This window comes from Morus notabilis, unplaced genomic scaffold (assembly GCF_000414095.1).
Source record: "Morus notabilis unplaced genomic scaffold, ASM41409v2 Scaffold1445, whole genome shotgun sequence".
Classification (NCBI taxonomy): Eukaryota; Viridiplantae; Streptophyta; class Magnoliopsida; order Rosales; family Moraceae; genus Morus; species Morus notabilis.
In genome coordinates this window covers 52,230-65,222 of record NW_010362731.1, presented here as the reverse complement: position 1 = coordinate 65,222, position 12,993 = coordinate 52,230, and the positions used below count along the sequence as shown (strand labels likewise).

Here is a 12,993-nt window from a genome sequence, read left to right as displayed (position 1 = left end):
TGGAGGGGGGGAGGGGGTTGCTATCGGGGGTGGTGGGCAGTGGAGAAGAGAGAGAAGAAAAAAAAAATGAAAACCGTTTTCAGAAGAATGAAAATGAAAATGAGAAAACGGTTTTTTTTTCGTTTTCAGTTTTTCACAAAAAGACAAAAACGTTTTTGTTTTTGTTTTTTGAAAAGTTTTGTGCCAAACACGTTTTTAGAGTGTGTTTTCATTTTTTAGCTTCGAAAAACGAAAATGAAAATAAAAACAAACAGGCCCGTAGTTTTGACGTCAGAGGGATTGACAATGTAGTTTTGACTATGTTAATTTAAGCCTAGAGACATATTTGACATTCACAAAATAATAAAAAAAATTCCTAATAGAGAACTGTTAAATGCTAATAGCAATGTAGTTATGTGCACAACTTAACAGTAATTTTATACTTGATTTCACTATAAAGCGAAGAGTTTAAATCCCCCACACTCAATTGTTCAAAAAAAGAAAAAGATAATAAATAAATCCATACACTCGACTAAAGAAGAATTTCACACTTGACTCATTGCCCGACGCGCCTATATCTATGCATGTTGCCCATGCGCCAATCTCATTCGTAGGCTGTTTTGATCCAACGGCGTGAAATGAATCCAAGTTTATTTTTTTAATTATTATTATTTATAATATTCAATTATTAATTTTAAATGTATTTATAGTGTGATTTTGTCTGTTTTAACATCGTTTTATGCCAAATTTTTTATAATACTTAGATAAAAAATACTATGAATAATCAAATTAAATTCAACAAAAATACCCTCAAATACAATAAAATCACGTCAAATTAAATTCAACAAAAATACAATAAAATTATGTGAATAATTTGCATATATATATATGCAAGAATAATCAGCCCTGTTTGCCTGATTCCTCCGCTACCACCACAGACTCCAAAAAAAATTTCATAATTAGAGCTCTACCACATATATCGCACCGCGAGCTTTTAGGGTCATACCAAATAGAATTTTGGTCCTTGTACTCTAACACGTTTCTATTATGCCTTTTTTCTTCTTTTATTTCTTTAAAAATAAATAATTTACATAACCGTTATTTTAAATAGTTCAGGTTTGTGGCTTCGAATTTTCCCCTTTTTTTAATTATTATTATTATTAATAATTATTATGTTTATTTATTTATTTTTAAGAGATTTTTAGATCATCTTCTTTGTCTTTTTTTTTTTAAATAATTTGTATAACTGTTATTTTAAGTGAATTATCCGCGCCAAAAACTAATTTTTTTTAAAAGAAAAATTTGTAAACCCGTTATTTTTAAATGAACGCGACAAAAACTAATAAATAAATAAATGCTAATGTCTAGTTATGAATATTTGACTCATGTCGTCTAGAATTGTGACCACATGTCGTTTAGAAATTTATTTTATTATATTATTTATATGGAGAGAGAAATTTATAGACCATGTTGCTTTGTGCTTCCTAATTACTCCAACAATTCTCACAAGTCGTAATCTCGATAGACTTTGTACAAAAATAGTAATGTGTCACAACAACAAAAAGCTAGGATTACAAGTTATAAGCAATTCAATTATTGTCTGATTTTGGTAGCATAATGTATAGGCTATCAATGTTTTTTCAATCTTCTTTTTCTTATGGTTGCTAATTAAGCCTCAATCATTCTTCTAACATTCATCCCTACTGATTTATATCCTTTTATTTATGCCATAGACAAGAAAGAATTTTTTGATTTAATTATCTACGTTCTATTTAATCTTAGGATCTATTTTATACGAATAGCGAGATTTTAATTGGATCTATTTCATATGAATAGCTTAATTTTAATTTCATCAAAATAAATAGATGTTTTCAAAACAAAAAAAAAAAAAACATACAAACACCATTTTTTTTATTTATTTTCTGCCTGCATATTTATTAATTCATATATTTACTTTTCTGTCTCACAGAATAGGAGTTGAGTTTTATCAAATAGGAAAATTCTACTCACAACTGTAACTTTTATTTTAAACCATCAAATCTTATTAAATTCTATAAATATTGCACACTTTTTTATTTGAGAAATTTTCTACTACACTTAGTGTATCAATAAGTTAAAATTTTTTAATTATTAAATATACATTTTTTTTTAATTTTACCTGATTTTATACAAATTTAACAAAAAAAAACTTAACATGCAAATAAGTTAGCGTTCCAAAGAAATTCCTATTTTTATTTTGTTGTAATCATGTTTGAAACTCCTTTTCTTTTTTTTTTTTTTAATGAGAATATCTTTAGAAACATTTTGTTTTTCCCCTCTTGTTAGAGGAAAACAAAAGGCCAACCACAACCAAAACCAAACTTGCAAAAACTAATAAAAACACAAATCGAAAGACGATACCAACAACAACCATAATCAAGTTCAACCGCTGGATGCTGCAGAGCAAAATTCTAGAGAGAGAAACAAGAGTGAGAAGGACGTACCTTCCGACATTTTCTCTTTTCTTTAAGCAAAAGCCTGATACTGAACCACCATAACCATTCTTCTTCTTCTTCTTCCACTACTTGATCTCTCTCTCTCTCTCCATATCCGATCTACTGCTAGGGTTTCTCAATTCCCCTCTCTTTTCTTCTTTCTCTCATATTTATGCTCAATGTCCTATAGATTTGCTCTGTAATTCTTCGTAAGGTACTTCATTTTTCTCGATCTACGATCTCCAATTACGCTTAAATCTTTTGGATTTCTTTTGTTCGGCTCAATTCGTTGCTGAATTCTTTCCGGTTCTGGTTTTTCAGCTTCGGAAAAATGGTGGATTCTGGGCCAGTTACGCCTGGACAGGTACGCGTTTTGCTTTTTTTTTTTTTTTTTTTTTTTTTTTTTTTTTTTTTTTTCTTTTTCTTGGATGTGATTGTTGGTAATCAATTGAATGTGGAAGAGTTTTTGATGTGCGTCGATTTGTACTCGCGCGATTTCGTTGAAGATCTCCGTACTAGATTGCAATGTTATTGAATTTTAATTGCCTTTTGTGGAGCTCTCGATCTGAAATTGATTGGAGAGCCGTTGTTGCTGTTTAAGGAATGCATTTTACTTGAATTAGCTTGCGAAAGGGATTGGCATGGGTGGAGTTTTATAGGTTTCCTAATTTAGTATCGATATCAAAATTTGGTTTACTACAAGACCTCATAGGTCTATCGAATATAATGTACTATAGGAATGTCTCAGAGGTATTGTCTACGACGGAAATTCTCCGTCTTTATAAATTGGGTACTTACACCAAGTTTGAAGGAGAACAAAAATAAAAATAAAAAACCCATCTTTTATTTTATTTTATATTGTTCTTTAAGGCTTTTTAATTATGAGTTGTGAAATAGGTAGACTCAGTTTTGGGTTGGAGAAGAGAAGCTAAATGATCACTATACCAAAAATATTATATTATTTTGACGAAAAGTATAGATTCTGGCAAATCTGCTACTTATAATCTTTGAATCGAGTCATAATGGTACTAGTTTGATAGTCCTACAACTGCTATGACTGTTCAGAAACTGGCTCTAAATCGTTTTATTCTCCTTTTGACGTAGTTATGAGTGATATCAAAATAGTATGCTGGAATGCAAACGTGAATACTATATTTTTACTTAGATCTGTTTGTTATCATATTTATGGTGATATGTTTTTTATTATTCATGGTGAACTCAAATTGGAATGGTTTTTGCTTCTTCCTTTCTTCTTTCCCCCCTTAAATCAAATGGGTATCAGTTTGGTAATTGTTTGGGATGGGAAAATGCTATTCACCCCGCGACACATTTTCCTCTTATCTACTGCAGGCACTAGCAATTACTAGAAACCGTAGAAGATTCAGTATTATTTTTTTGCTTAATGAAACGTTTGTGCTCTGTTTCTGGAATGGCTCTGTGAAGCTAATTTTTGGTCTGGCTTTCTTGACTATGCACTGCATCATCATAATCCATTAGGCTTATTCAAATTTTACCTTAATTTGTCATTCCTTTATTTCCTTATTCGACCTGGTTCTGTAAATTCTGATATATTCTGAATAAAGATTTCGCTAATGGGGCTAACAATATTGTTCCTAGGTGTCATTTTTGCTGGGGATCATCCCAATATTTGTCTCGTGGATATATTCAGAGTACTTGGAGTACAAGAAATCTCTATCTCCCCACAAAGTGTAAGTTTTTTCTGTTAAATGATGGTGGGCTTTAGACTTGATGAACTTGGTTATTGTTAGTCTCGGGGTGACATTATCTGACATCTATTTGTGGAGTACAAGAAATCTCTATCTCCCCACAAAGTGTAAGTTTTTTCTGTTTAATGATGGTGGGATTTAGACTTGATGAACTTGGTTATTGTTAGTCTCGGGGTGACATTATCTGACATCTATTTTCTTGTTTTGAATCTTTTATTATTTATTTTATTTATTTATTTTGAATCTTTTGCTTATCTTCATAGTGTTTCCTGCATATATTCCTGATACTGAACAGTTAAGTTTCCTGTATTGCAGTCATTCAGACATTAACCTAGTTGAATTGGGTGGAGAGACTACCAAGGAAGATGATCGTTCTGTTTTGTTAGAAGGAGGTCTCACAAGATCAGCATCTTTAAAGTTTTATAGTCCGTCCATTAAAGCAAATTTAATTAGGTTAGTTTACTTGCTATGTTATGCCTTTATTGAATTTCTTTGGGGTGGTGTTATTAGAACTCTTTCTAAGCTTTTTCTGTGAATGAATTTATAGGTTTCTGACTTTGGAGGACTCTTTCTTACTAGAAAATCGAGCGACACTTAGAGCAATGTAATGTACTTATTATGTAATTAATGATACAAAATTTGGTACATGTAATTCCTTCTTAACAAGAGTATTATTTCATTTAGGTCTGAGCTTGGGGCAATTCTATTCTATTTCTACATATGTGACCGGACAAATTTCTTGGGAGACTCTACAAAGGTAACTTTTCATGTTTTTGGTTTTCACATGTATATCTTCACGTGTGTATTTAAATGCGTCTATGCATTTTCTAATCCAGTCCATTTTTTCTTGAATTGGCTTTGTTTATAGCTTCTTTATGGATTTTTTGTGTGACAGAATAATTATAGTTTACTACAAATGGAGAATATCCATAAAATTATCAGCATCTAAATGTAGAAACTTTTCCTGAAAGAACTGTTTCTTTCAAGTTATTCAATTTTCTAGGACAAACGTTATTAAATGAGGATATATTCAATTCATAACAAAGATAAGCTGAAAAATATGTATTGTTGTTGATTCTACTTTTTGTTGCTTGTTTTCTTCTTTTGACAGCACTACAACCGCGACCTTTTTCTCTTCCTCTACATTCTTCTTATCATAGTTTCAGCTATGACTTCTTTGAAGAAACATACTGACAGATCAGCATTCTCTGGAAAATCCATACTATACCTTAATCGTCATCAGACTGAAGAGTGGAAAGGGTGGATGCAGGCAAGTACTTTAACTAGAGCCAATAAATTTAGTGCTTTAGATTTGTTTAGGAAAGATTGGAATACTACTATTTTGTTGTTTGCGAGAGGTTGAAAGGGGGGTTTTGGACCTTTATTAACTTAGTTGATCTGTTTACCTTTATATGCTTTGTTATTTTGTTATTCTTATTATTATGACATTACCTTACTTCATCTGGCCACTTAAACGAAAAATCATATATTGATGCCATCAAACATCGAAGCTGACTCAAATATTTTCGAAACTTCTTGATAACGCTATGGAGAGTGTCAGTAGTTCTATAGAAAATGTTTTTGGTTTTCTGAAGTAAACCTGCTAAACCTATGTTGTAGATGTTGAAATTCCTGTAAGTTGGTTGGATATCCCAAATCCATTTTGCAGAAATTTTCTGACTTATCAATTTTTAACTACATTCTTATGTAATTTTATTTATTGTAGTGACCATGGTATTTCTTTCCACGACAGGTCCTATTTTTGATGTACCATTACTTTGCTGCAACTGAGATATACAATGCAATTCGTATCTTTATTGCTGCATATGTTTGGATGACTGGATTTGGAAACTTTTCCTATTACTACATTAGAAAGGATTTTAGCCTAGCACGCTTTGCACAGGTGATTTAACTATTTTATTTCTGCATAACTTGTCGTATAACTTCTCTATCTTCAATGATTTTTAACAAAAAAGTACAAGAACAAATAAAGTAATCTCAGATCTTTCATTGTACTGTACATTCAGATGATGTGGCGACTAAACTTCTTTGTGGCATTTTGCTCTATTGTCCTCAATAATGATTATATGTTATACTACATCTGTCCAATGCACACGCTGTTCACTGTAATGGTGTATGGAGCCCTTGGAATTTTTAACAAGTATAACGAGATAAGATCAGTGATGCTTGTGAAGATTGCTGCATGCTTTCTTGTGGTTATCTTGATTTGGGAAGTTCCTGGGGTCTTTGACATGCTCTGGAGTCCATTTGCGTTCTTTTTAGGTCAGTAATCCATGCTTTAAAATTCACTTTATTTCATTGAATTTCAATGTTTACCTCTCTGTTGTTCTAATATTAAAACCAATCATCTTGCCCCTGAAACTACTTATTAAACTGTCACATTAGTCCAATTGCGCATTCATGAGGTCTTTTAAGTCGACAATTCTGGTAAAAATGTTTCAACTAATTGAGTTTTTTCAGATTTATTTAGGATGCTTCAATTTCAAAACATTTTCCTACCTTATGCATATTACTAAATGTAGTTTGCTTCTTTATTTTTTGTATGGCAGGGTATACTGATCCTGCAAAGCCGGATCTCCCACGACTGCATGAGTGGCATTTCAGATCTGGACTTGATCGCTATATATGGATCATTGGAATGATATATGCCTATTATCATCCTAATGTAAATTATTGAACTCTCGTGCATCTTGTAGTTTTGTTTCTTGGATTCTTTTACCTATAGAACAGTATTATCTCAGGTTGAGAAGTGGATGGAAAAATTAGAGGAATCCGAAACCAAGAAAAGAGTCGCAATCAAAGGGGGCATTGTTGCAGTTTCCCTATTTGTGAGTGGTGGTTAATTTTTTTTATTACTATTTTCAGCTTATATGATGGTGATGAGATGAGATGAATTTTTATAAGTGTTTTTCATCTCGTTTTATTCAGTGATCTGATCTTATGCTTTCTGGCTTTTGGTCAGGTTGGTTGTTTATGGTTCGAGTACATTTACAAGCTGGACAAGGTTACATATAACAAGTTCCATCCCTACACATCATGGATTCCTATAACGTGAGTGTTAAATATGAGCAACTCTTTGTAGGGAATTTCATGTGGCGACCTTTTCTTTTGGTCTTTTCCATTGACTTATTTTGCATGTCTTTCTGATTCCTTTCAGAGTTTATATATGCTTGCGGAACTTCACTCAGCAGTTTCGGAGTGTCTCTCTTACTCTCTTCGCGTATGTAATTCATACCTGTATATTATATCGTTGAACCCTTGAAAGCCACCCTTTACCTGGCCTATTCATTCATCAATTCTGCTTTTACCTTGTGTTTCTGTATATATTTTTGACAATTTTGTGTTTTTTGTACTTTGTATTACTAGGTGGCTTGGCAAGATTACTCTGGAGACCTATATTTCTCAGTTCCACATCTGGTTGAGGTATGTGCGGTTATATTTTGTTTCATTTATTGTGTTCCTGTGTTCATTCAAGTCTGACACGACAGAATAAGCACCCTCCAACCCACCCCACAAGTTTAACTTGCTAAAACTAAACTAATGGTGGTGCCAATTTTCACAATTTTGTTCTAACTACTTTATTCACACTTCAGATCAAACGTGCCTAATGGACAGCCTAAGTGGCTTCTTTCACTTATCCCAGAATATGCATTGCTCAACTTCATGCTCACAACTGCCATTTATATTTTGGTAAGCAGATTATAGCCCTTATACAAGAAGAGCCTTTTGTCTTTACTCATCTAATTTTTCTGTACTATATCGCTTTGCTGATTTGTATTTGTAGGTTTCGCACCGGCTGTTTGAGTTGACCAATACACTAAAAACAGTCTTCGTACCCACAAAAGACAATCAAAAGCTGTTTCATAATTTCCTTGCTGGAGGCGCAATTGCTATCGTGTTGTATTGCTTCTCATTCATTCTTCTTTTGATCCCTCATTGACTGTAAGTAAGTGCGAGTGGTTCCGAGTCTTATTATGGTTCCTTTTTAGATTTCTCAAAACTCATTTTGATGTCATTTCTTTGCTTCTGATTTGAATAATAACGAATTTCACCATTGCAGGTGTGAAAAATCCAGAGCCCAAGGCGAATTAATCTGGTTTTTCTGTTGGATGTGCAAATATATACGGAATAAAGTAAGGTTGATTAGAACATGTTGCGTGCATTTCTCCCTCGCGAAGCTAGTGGTTCCATCAGTTTTTAAGGATAAATACATTCCATTTCTGGGCGAAAGCGAAGGATGGATGGCGGATTCTCCCTGGAAAGTTTCGGGGAACTGGAACGACATGGGAAGGAAATTTTTTTTTTTTTTTTTTTTTTTTTTTTTTTAATATCACGCATTGCTATATATCCCTTTTATTATTCTTTTCCTCTTTTGGGCCTTTTGTTTTTTCCCTTTCAAACACTCTTTATTTAGCGTTTTTGGTTCAATCATTAAAGAAAATGTAGGTTCTTGTGACTTAGATTTTGTCGGGCGCTATCAAATTCGATTCTCGTGACTCTTGTAATTTGATTATACATAAAGAAACCTTGTATATTCAATTTGAAAATTTGATTATAAAATGTTATTGTATCTTAACACAAATCTTCAAATGGTCACGTTTCCTCTCTTTGCTTGCACATCCAAAGACACTTATAATGTACATACGAGAGATGCATCTGTTTTAGCACAAAACCAAGAAGTTTGCTGATAAATATTCGGACATCTTTTTCATGGGTATATTATGATTATATTTTTACCTGTTAATACAAAATTTGATGTATAGGGATTGTCGATATCATAATAAGACTGCACAAATACCGTTGGCTAAAAGATTGCAATCTCATACAAGTAGCTTTCTTTTCATTGCGTGTTAGGTGATGCACAACATGTTCATGCGAGTTGCATGCAAATAAATGAAAAACAAGTCCTAATAAAATTGAGTCTCCTCTTTCTCCTGATCATCTTTTGGAATTCCTTCAACTTTGACATGGGAGAAGCTCCGCCATTAAAACTCGATATCATGGGTAAGTATGTTCATGCAAGATCAACTTTCATCTCCTGCATTTTCTTCTTCTTTTGTGCCTTCACATATTAGCTATATAGTTTTCATGGTTAATACATATCCCAAGGAAAGAATTTTAATTCATTTACATATACTAGGTAAGAAGTAAGGTAGTCTTCAGGGTTACCATAGGTACCCTGAGTTTCAACCAAGAGAAGAGAATTTACTTTGTTTTGTGTACACTATAACACCGGTTTGTGATTTTGACTATAGCTGGGGTATCTGGTAAAATACCACCACAACAAGAAAGACCACCAATGTAATTATACAAGGGCCAGTTTAAGAATTAACATTAGAATGCCTAGGCACTGTTCTTAATTCTTCACAAGTGGAAAATGCAGCATTTGGGCTGAAAGATCTCAGGACATTACAGAATAATACTTGCAAAAGGGTATTAATCAAGAATAAGGGGTAAAAATCTAACTCATGCACTCTTAAGGGTAAATTCTATAATTTTCTCTAAACGAAAGGAAAGGAAAACAGGGAATGTGCCCTCCTTTATTCATCTCTTTAGTTTTATGCCATTATTTTAGAATTATGTTCCCCTTTTGAGTTAACATCTAAAGAGAAAAAAGTAATGACACAAATCTTATAGTGCTTAAGATTTTCAATGGAAAAATGATAAAAGTCTAATAATGGTACGCCACTGAGGTCTAATAGCATTGTTCTGCAGGATGTGAGTTTTATTTTCTCTGCAGGACAAAGTCCTACAATCTGCCAGCACTGAAGAAGCTTCTTTCCTTTTTAACCAACTAGTGCTGATATATATCGATGTTATTTTCAGTTCAGGAAGCTAATGCAGCTAAAACACCTGCAGATACAAATGTCTCCAACCAATCACCAATCCATGGCCAAGCCAGGGACCATAAGTGGTGGCTCCGGGTGTCTATCTACGCAATCTTTGTCTACTGCGGCGAGTCAGTAGCGACCCTACTAGGAAGATTGTACTACGACAAAGGCGGAAACAGCAAGTGGATGGCAACACTAGTACAAATTGCAGGCTTCCCAATGCTCCTTCCCTACTATTGCACTGCCCCAACACCGAAGAGACCTTTCACAAACAGCATTATCCGCTCGAAACCGACAAGATCCGCCTTAACCATCTTATCAGTTTACATCTCTCTTGGCCTCCTAAATGGAGCAGTATGCCTTTTTCACTCCATTGGGCTGTACCACCTTCCTGTTTCCACTTACTCCCTCATTTGTGCATCCCAGTTGTCATTCAGTGCCTTGTTCTCATTCTTTCTCAACTCACAGAAATTCACTCCTTACATTGTCAATTCCCTAGCGCTTCTCACAATATCCTCTATACTTCTACTTTTCCAAGCAGATTTTGCAGACCCATCTGAACAAGTACCCGGAAGGAAATACGTAGTCGGGTTCATTTGCACCATTTGTGCCTCGGCCGGGTATGGCTTGGTGCTCTCCTTGACACAGTTTGCAATGGAGAAAATTGTGAAGAAGGAAGCTTTTTCAGCAATCATGGACATGACCTTGTATCAGTCAATGGTGGCGACATTTTGTGCTCTTGTGGGGCTATTCACAAGTGGAGATTGGAAGGTTTTGAGGAAAGAAATGACGGGTTTTCGACTAGGGAAGTTTTCATATGTCATGACCTTAACATGGACAGCTATTTCATGGCAACTTTGCAATATTGGAGCTGTGGGGCTCATTCTTGAGGTGTCCTCACTCTTCTCCAATGTCATCAGTGTTTTGAGTTTGCCTGTTGTTCCTGTTTTGGCTGTGATCTTCTTCCATGACAAAATAGATGGAATTAAAGTGATTGCCATGGTTTTGGCTACCTGGGGACTCATGTCATATGTTTATCAGCACTATATTGATAGCAGAAATTCCAAGAAGGAGAACAAAAGAATTAACGATACTCGAGAAACAGCTTCCTTAGAGGCAGAAAATTCTGTAGTTAAACTTTGAGACTTTCTTTTGTTTTATATAACTAATAATTTGGTAATTTACTATTTTGATAATATCAAATAGGTACCACGTAATTCATAGTAATATGTCCTTCAATTATCTTTACTCTTTAGAACCTTCTTTGAGATTAAAAAAAAAAAAAAAGAAGTCATTTCTACCATTCAATACGTTAAAGGCAAAAAAATATGTAGGTTGTAATCACTAATAAACCATGACTATATGCATTTGTATCATTTTGACTATGATATTCACTTTTAGTGTTTAGCTATCCTGACTTTTTAAAATAAATAGTTGTAACATTTCATTAGTGAACTCTATTTTGTGATGAAATATAATACGAGGATAACATGTGAGTGTTTTAAGAAAAATTGCAAAAAGAATATTTGAAAGAAAGTTCTCTGAATTTGAAAGCCATGTGTGACATAAAAACTTGTTTGAGCCACCCAGTCTAGATCTGGTTCTTTTTTATTTTAAAAATACATATATTTTTTCAAATATGCTTCTTCTGTTTTACCATTTTATTCTTCTTAAAGCCCTTATGTGTCATATTTGTGCTAATCGACAGTTGATAATCATAAGATCGAAGTTGGATTTTTTGGGGAAAAAAAAGGGTAGTTAAATCTCTAAAATTAGTGAATATTAAGGGCCAAAATAAGATAATTACATGTCCTCAAGGGTCATTAGTAATATATTTACATATATTATTAAAATTTCATATACTAAAATAACTAATTTAGATTAAGCTTTTAAAAAATAGCATAAAATATGACGTATCCATTTAATATCATAAGAATTGTAACTAATTTAGGCTTTGCTCGTTTCACTAGTTCGAATCACAACTCAAATTTTTATTACAGTGTTTTTTCTCACAAAAATTTAAATTTAACTTTTTCTACTACAGTATTTGCTCTCAGATAAGTAAATTCACTTTTTAACTCAAGTTCTCAACTCAAACAACTGAAATGAACGAGGCTTTATACTCGTATGCTTATTTCCTATTAATGTAATATAATAGTAGTTTTCCAATGTTTAGTATATGTATGTGTGTGTATATATATATATATACACATTTATATTACTGTTATCTAATTTTCTTTCGTTTTTAATTTTTTTTCATTATTTTTTTCTCCAGAAAAATTAATTGACCATATATATATATATACACATTTATATTACTGTTATCTAATTTTCTTTCGTTTTTAATTTTTTTTCATTATTTTTTTCTCCAGAAAAATTAATTGACCTGACTATCACAAGTTATAAAATAAGAATTACAATAACATTTCTTGTGTGATTAATTCGAAAAGCATCTTCAATTCAATGCAAAATTTAATTTAATGATAAATTTTACAAATTCCCTTAAATTATGTCACTTATGTTATTATGCTCCCAAACTTTAAAATTATATGTTGTGTCTCCTGATCTATAGAACGTATCCATTTTCACTCCTATGTCTTAACTCCGTCTATCTTTTTAACAGAATTGCTTAGTTGTCATATTCTATAAGAAAATATAATAACTAGTGGTCAATAATTACCCTTTCCTCAAAATACACTCGTAGGGCTCCAAAATTCACCATTTTCACTGCTTGTAATTGCTCAGAAGTAAGAATAAGAGGGGGAAACGGGGGAACCAATTAGACCAAGATAGTGACATGGAATAAAAAAGAAGTTCCCATGGCGTACAAACGTTTGGAACTAAGACGAAAGTAGGCATGCAAAATATTTACTTTATTTGAGGGGTTCTTCTTTTTTCTTAATTTGATTCATCAACATATTTCAAAAAAAAAAAAAAAAAAAAAAAAAAACAAATTGTGTA

General features: G+C 32.9%; 2 protein-coding genes across 2 annotated transcripts; both read left to right on the top strand.

The window, feature by feature from the left end:
- Window positions 1-2,328: 2,328 nt before the first annotated feature.
- On the top strand, window positions 2,329-8,503 carry LOC21393919 (protein REDUCED WALL ACETYLATION 1). The gene is made up of 17 exons (XM_024168571.1): window positions 2,329-2,667; window positions 2,775-2,817; window positions 4,071-4,162; window positions 4,496-4,633; window positions 4,728-4,784; window positions 4,865-4,937; window positions 5,292-5,450; window positions 5,934-6,083; window positions 6,208-6,463; window positions 6,751-6,866; window positions 6,943-7,029; window positions 7,164-7,252; window positions 7,359-7,421; window positions 7,568-7,624; window positions 7,795-7,891; window positions 7,986-8,147; window positions 8,262-8,503. Exons 2-16 carry the CDS (start codon window positions 2,785-2,787, stop codon window positions 8,139-8,141), a joined length of 1,623 nt encoding a protein of 540 aa, XP_024024339.1. The 5' UTR covers window positions 2,329-2,667; window positions 2,775-2,784; the 3' UTR covers window positions 8,142-8,147; window positions 8,262-8,503.
- Window positions 8,504-9,177: 674 nt separating this feature from the next.
- Window positions 9,178-11,175, top strand: LOC112092432 (probable purine permease 10). The gene is made up of 2 exons (XM_024168581.1): window positions 9,178-9,205; window positions 10,028-11,175. Exons 1-2 carry the CDS (start codon window positions 9,202-9,204, stop codon window positions 11,173-11,175), a joined length of 1,152 nt encoding a protein of 383 aa, XP_024024349.1. The 5' UTR covers window positions 9,178-9,201.
- Window positions 11,176-12,993: the final 1,818 nt, after the last annotated feature.

Bases quoted from the DNA above. Each gene is read 5' to 3' on its own strand.
- LOC21393919 (XM_024168571.1), top strand. From the start codon at position 2,785: ATGGTGGATTCTGGGCCAGTTACGCCTGGACAG. The intron at 7,030-7,163 runs GTGAGTGGTGGT...GCTTTTGGTCAG, and splicing joins TTGTTGCAGTTTCCCTATTT to GTTGGTTGTTTATGGTTCGA. The intron at 7,253-7,358 runs GTGAGTGTTAAA...GATTCCTTTCAG, and splicing joins ACATCATGGATTCCTATAAC to AGTTTATATATGCTTGCGGA.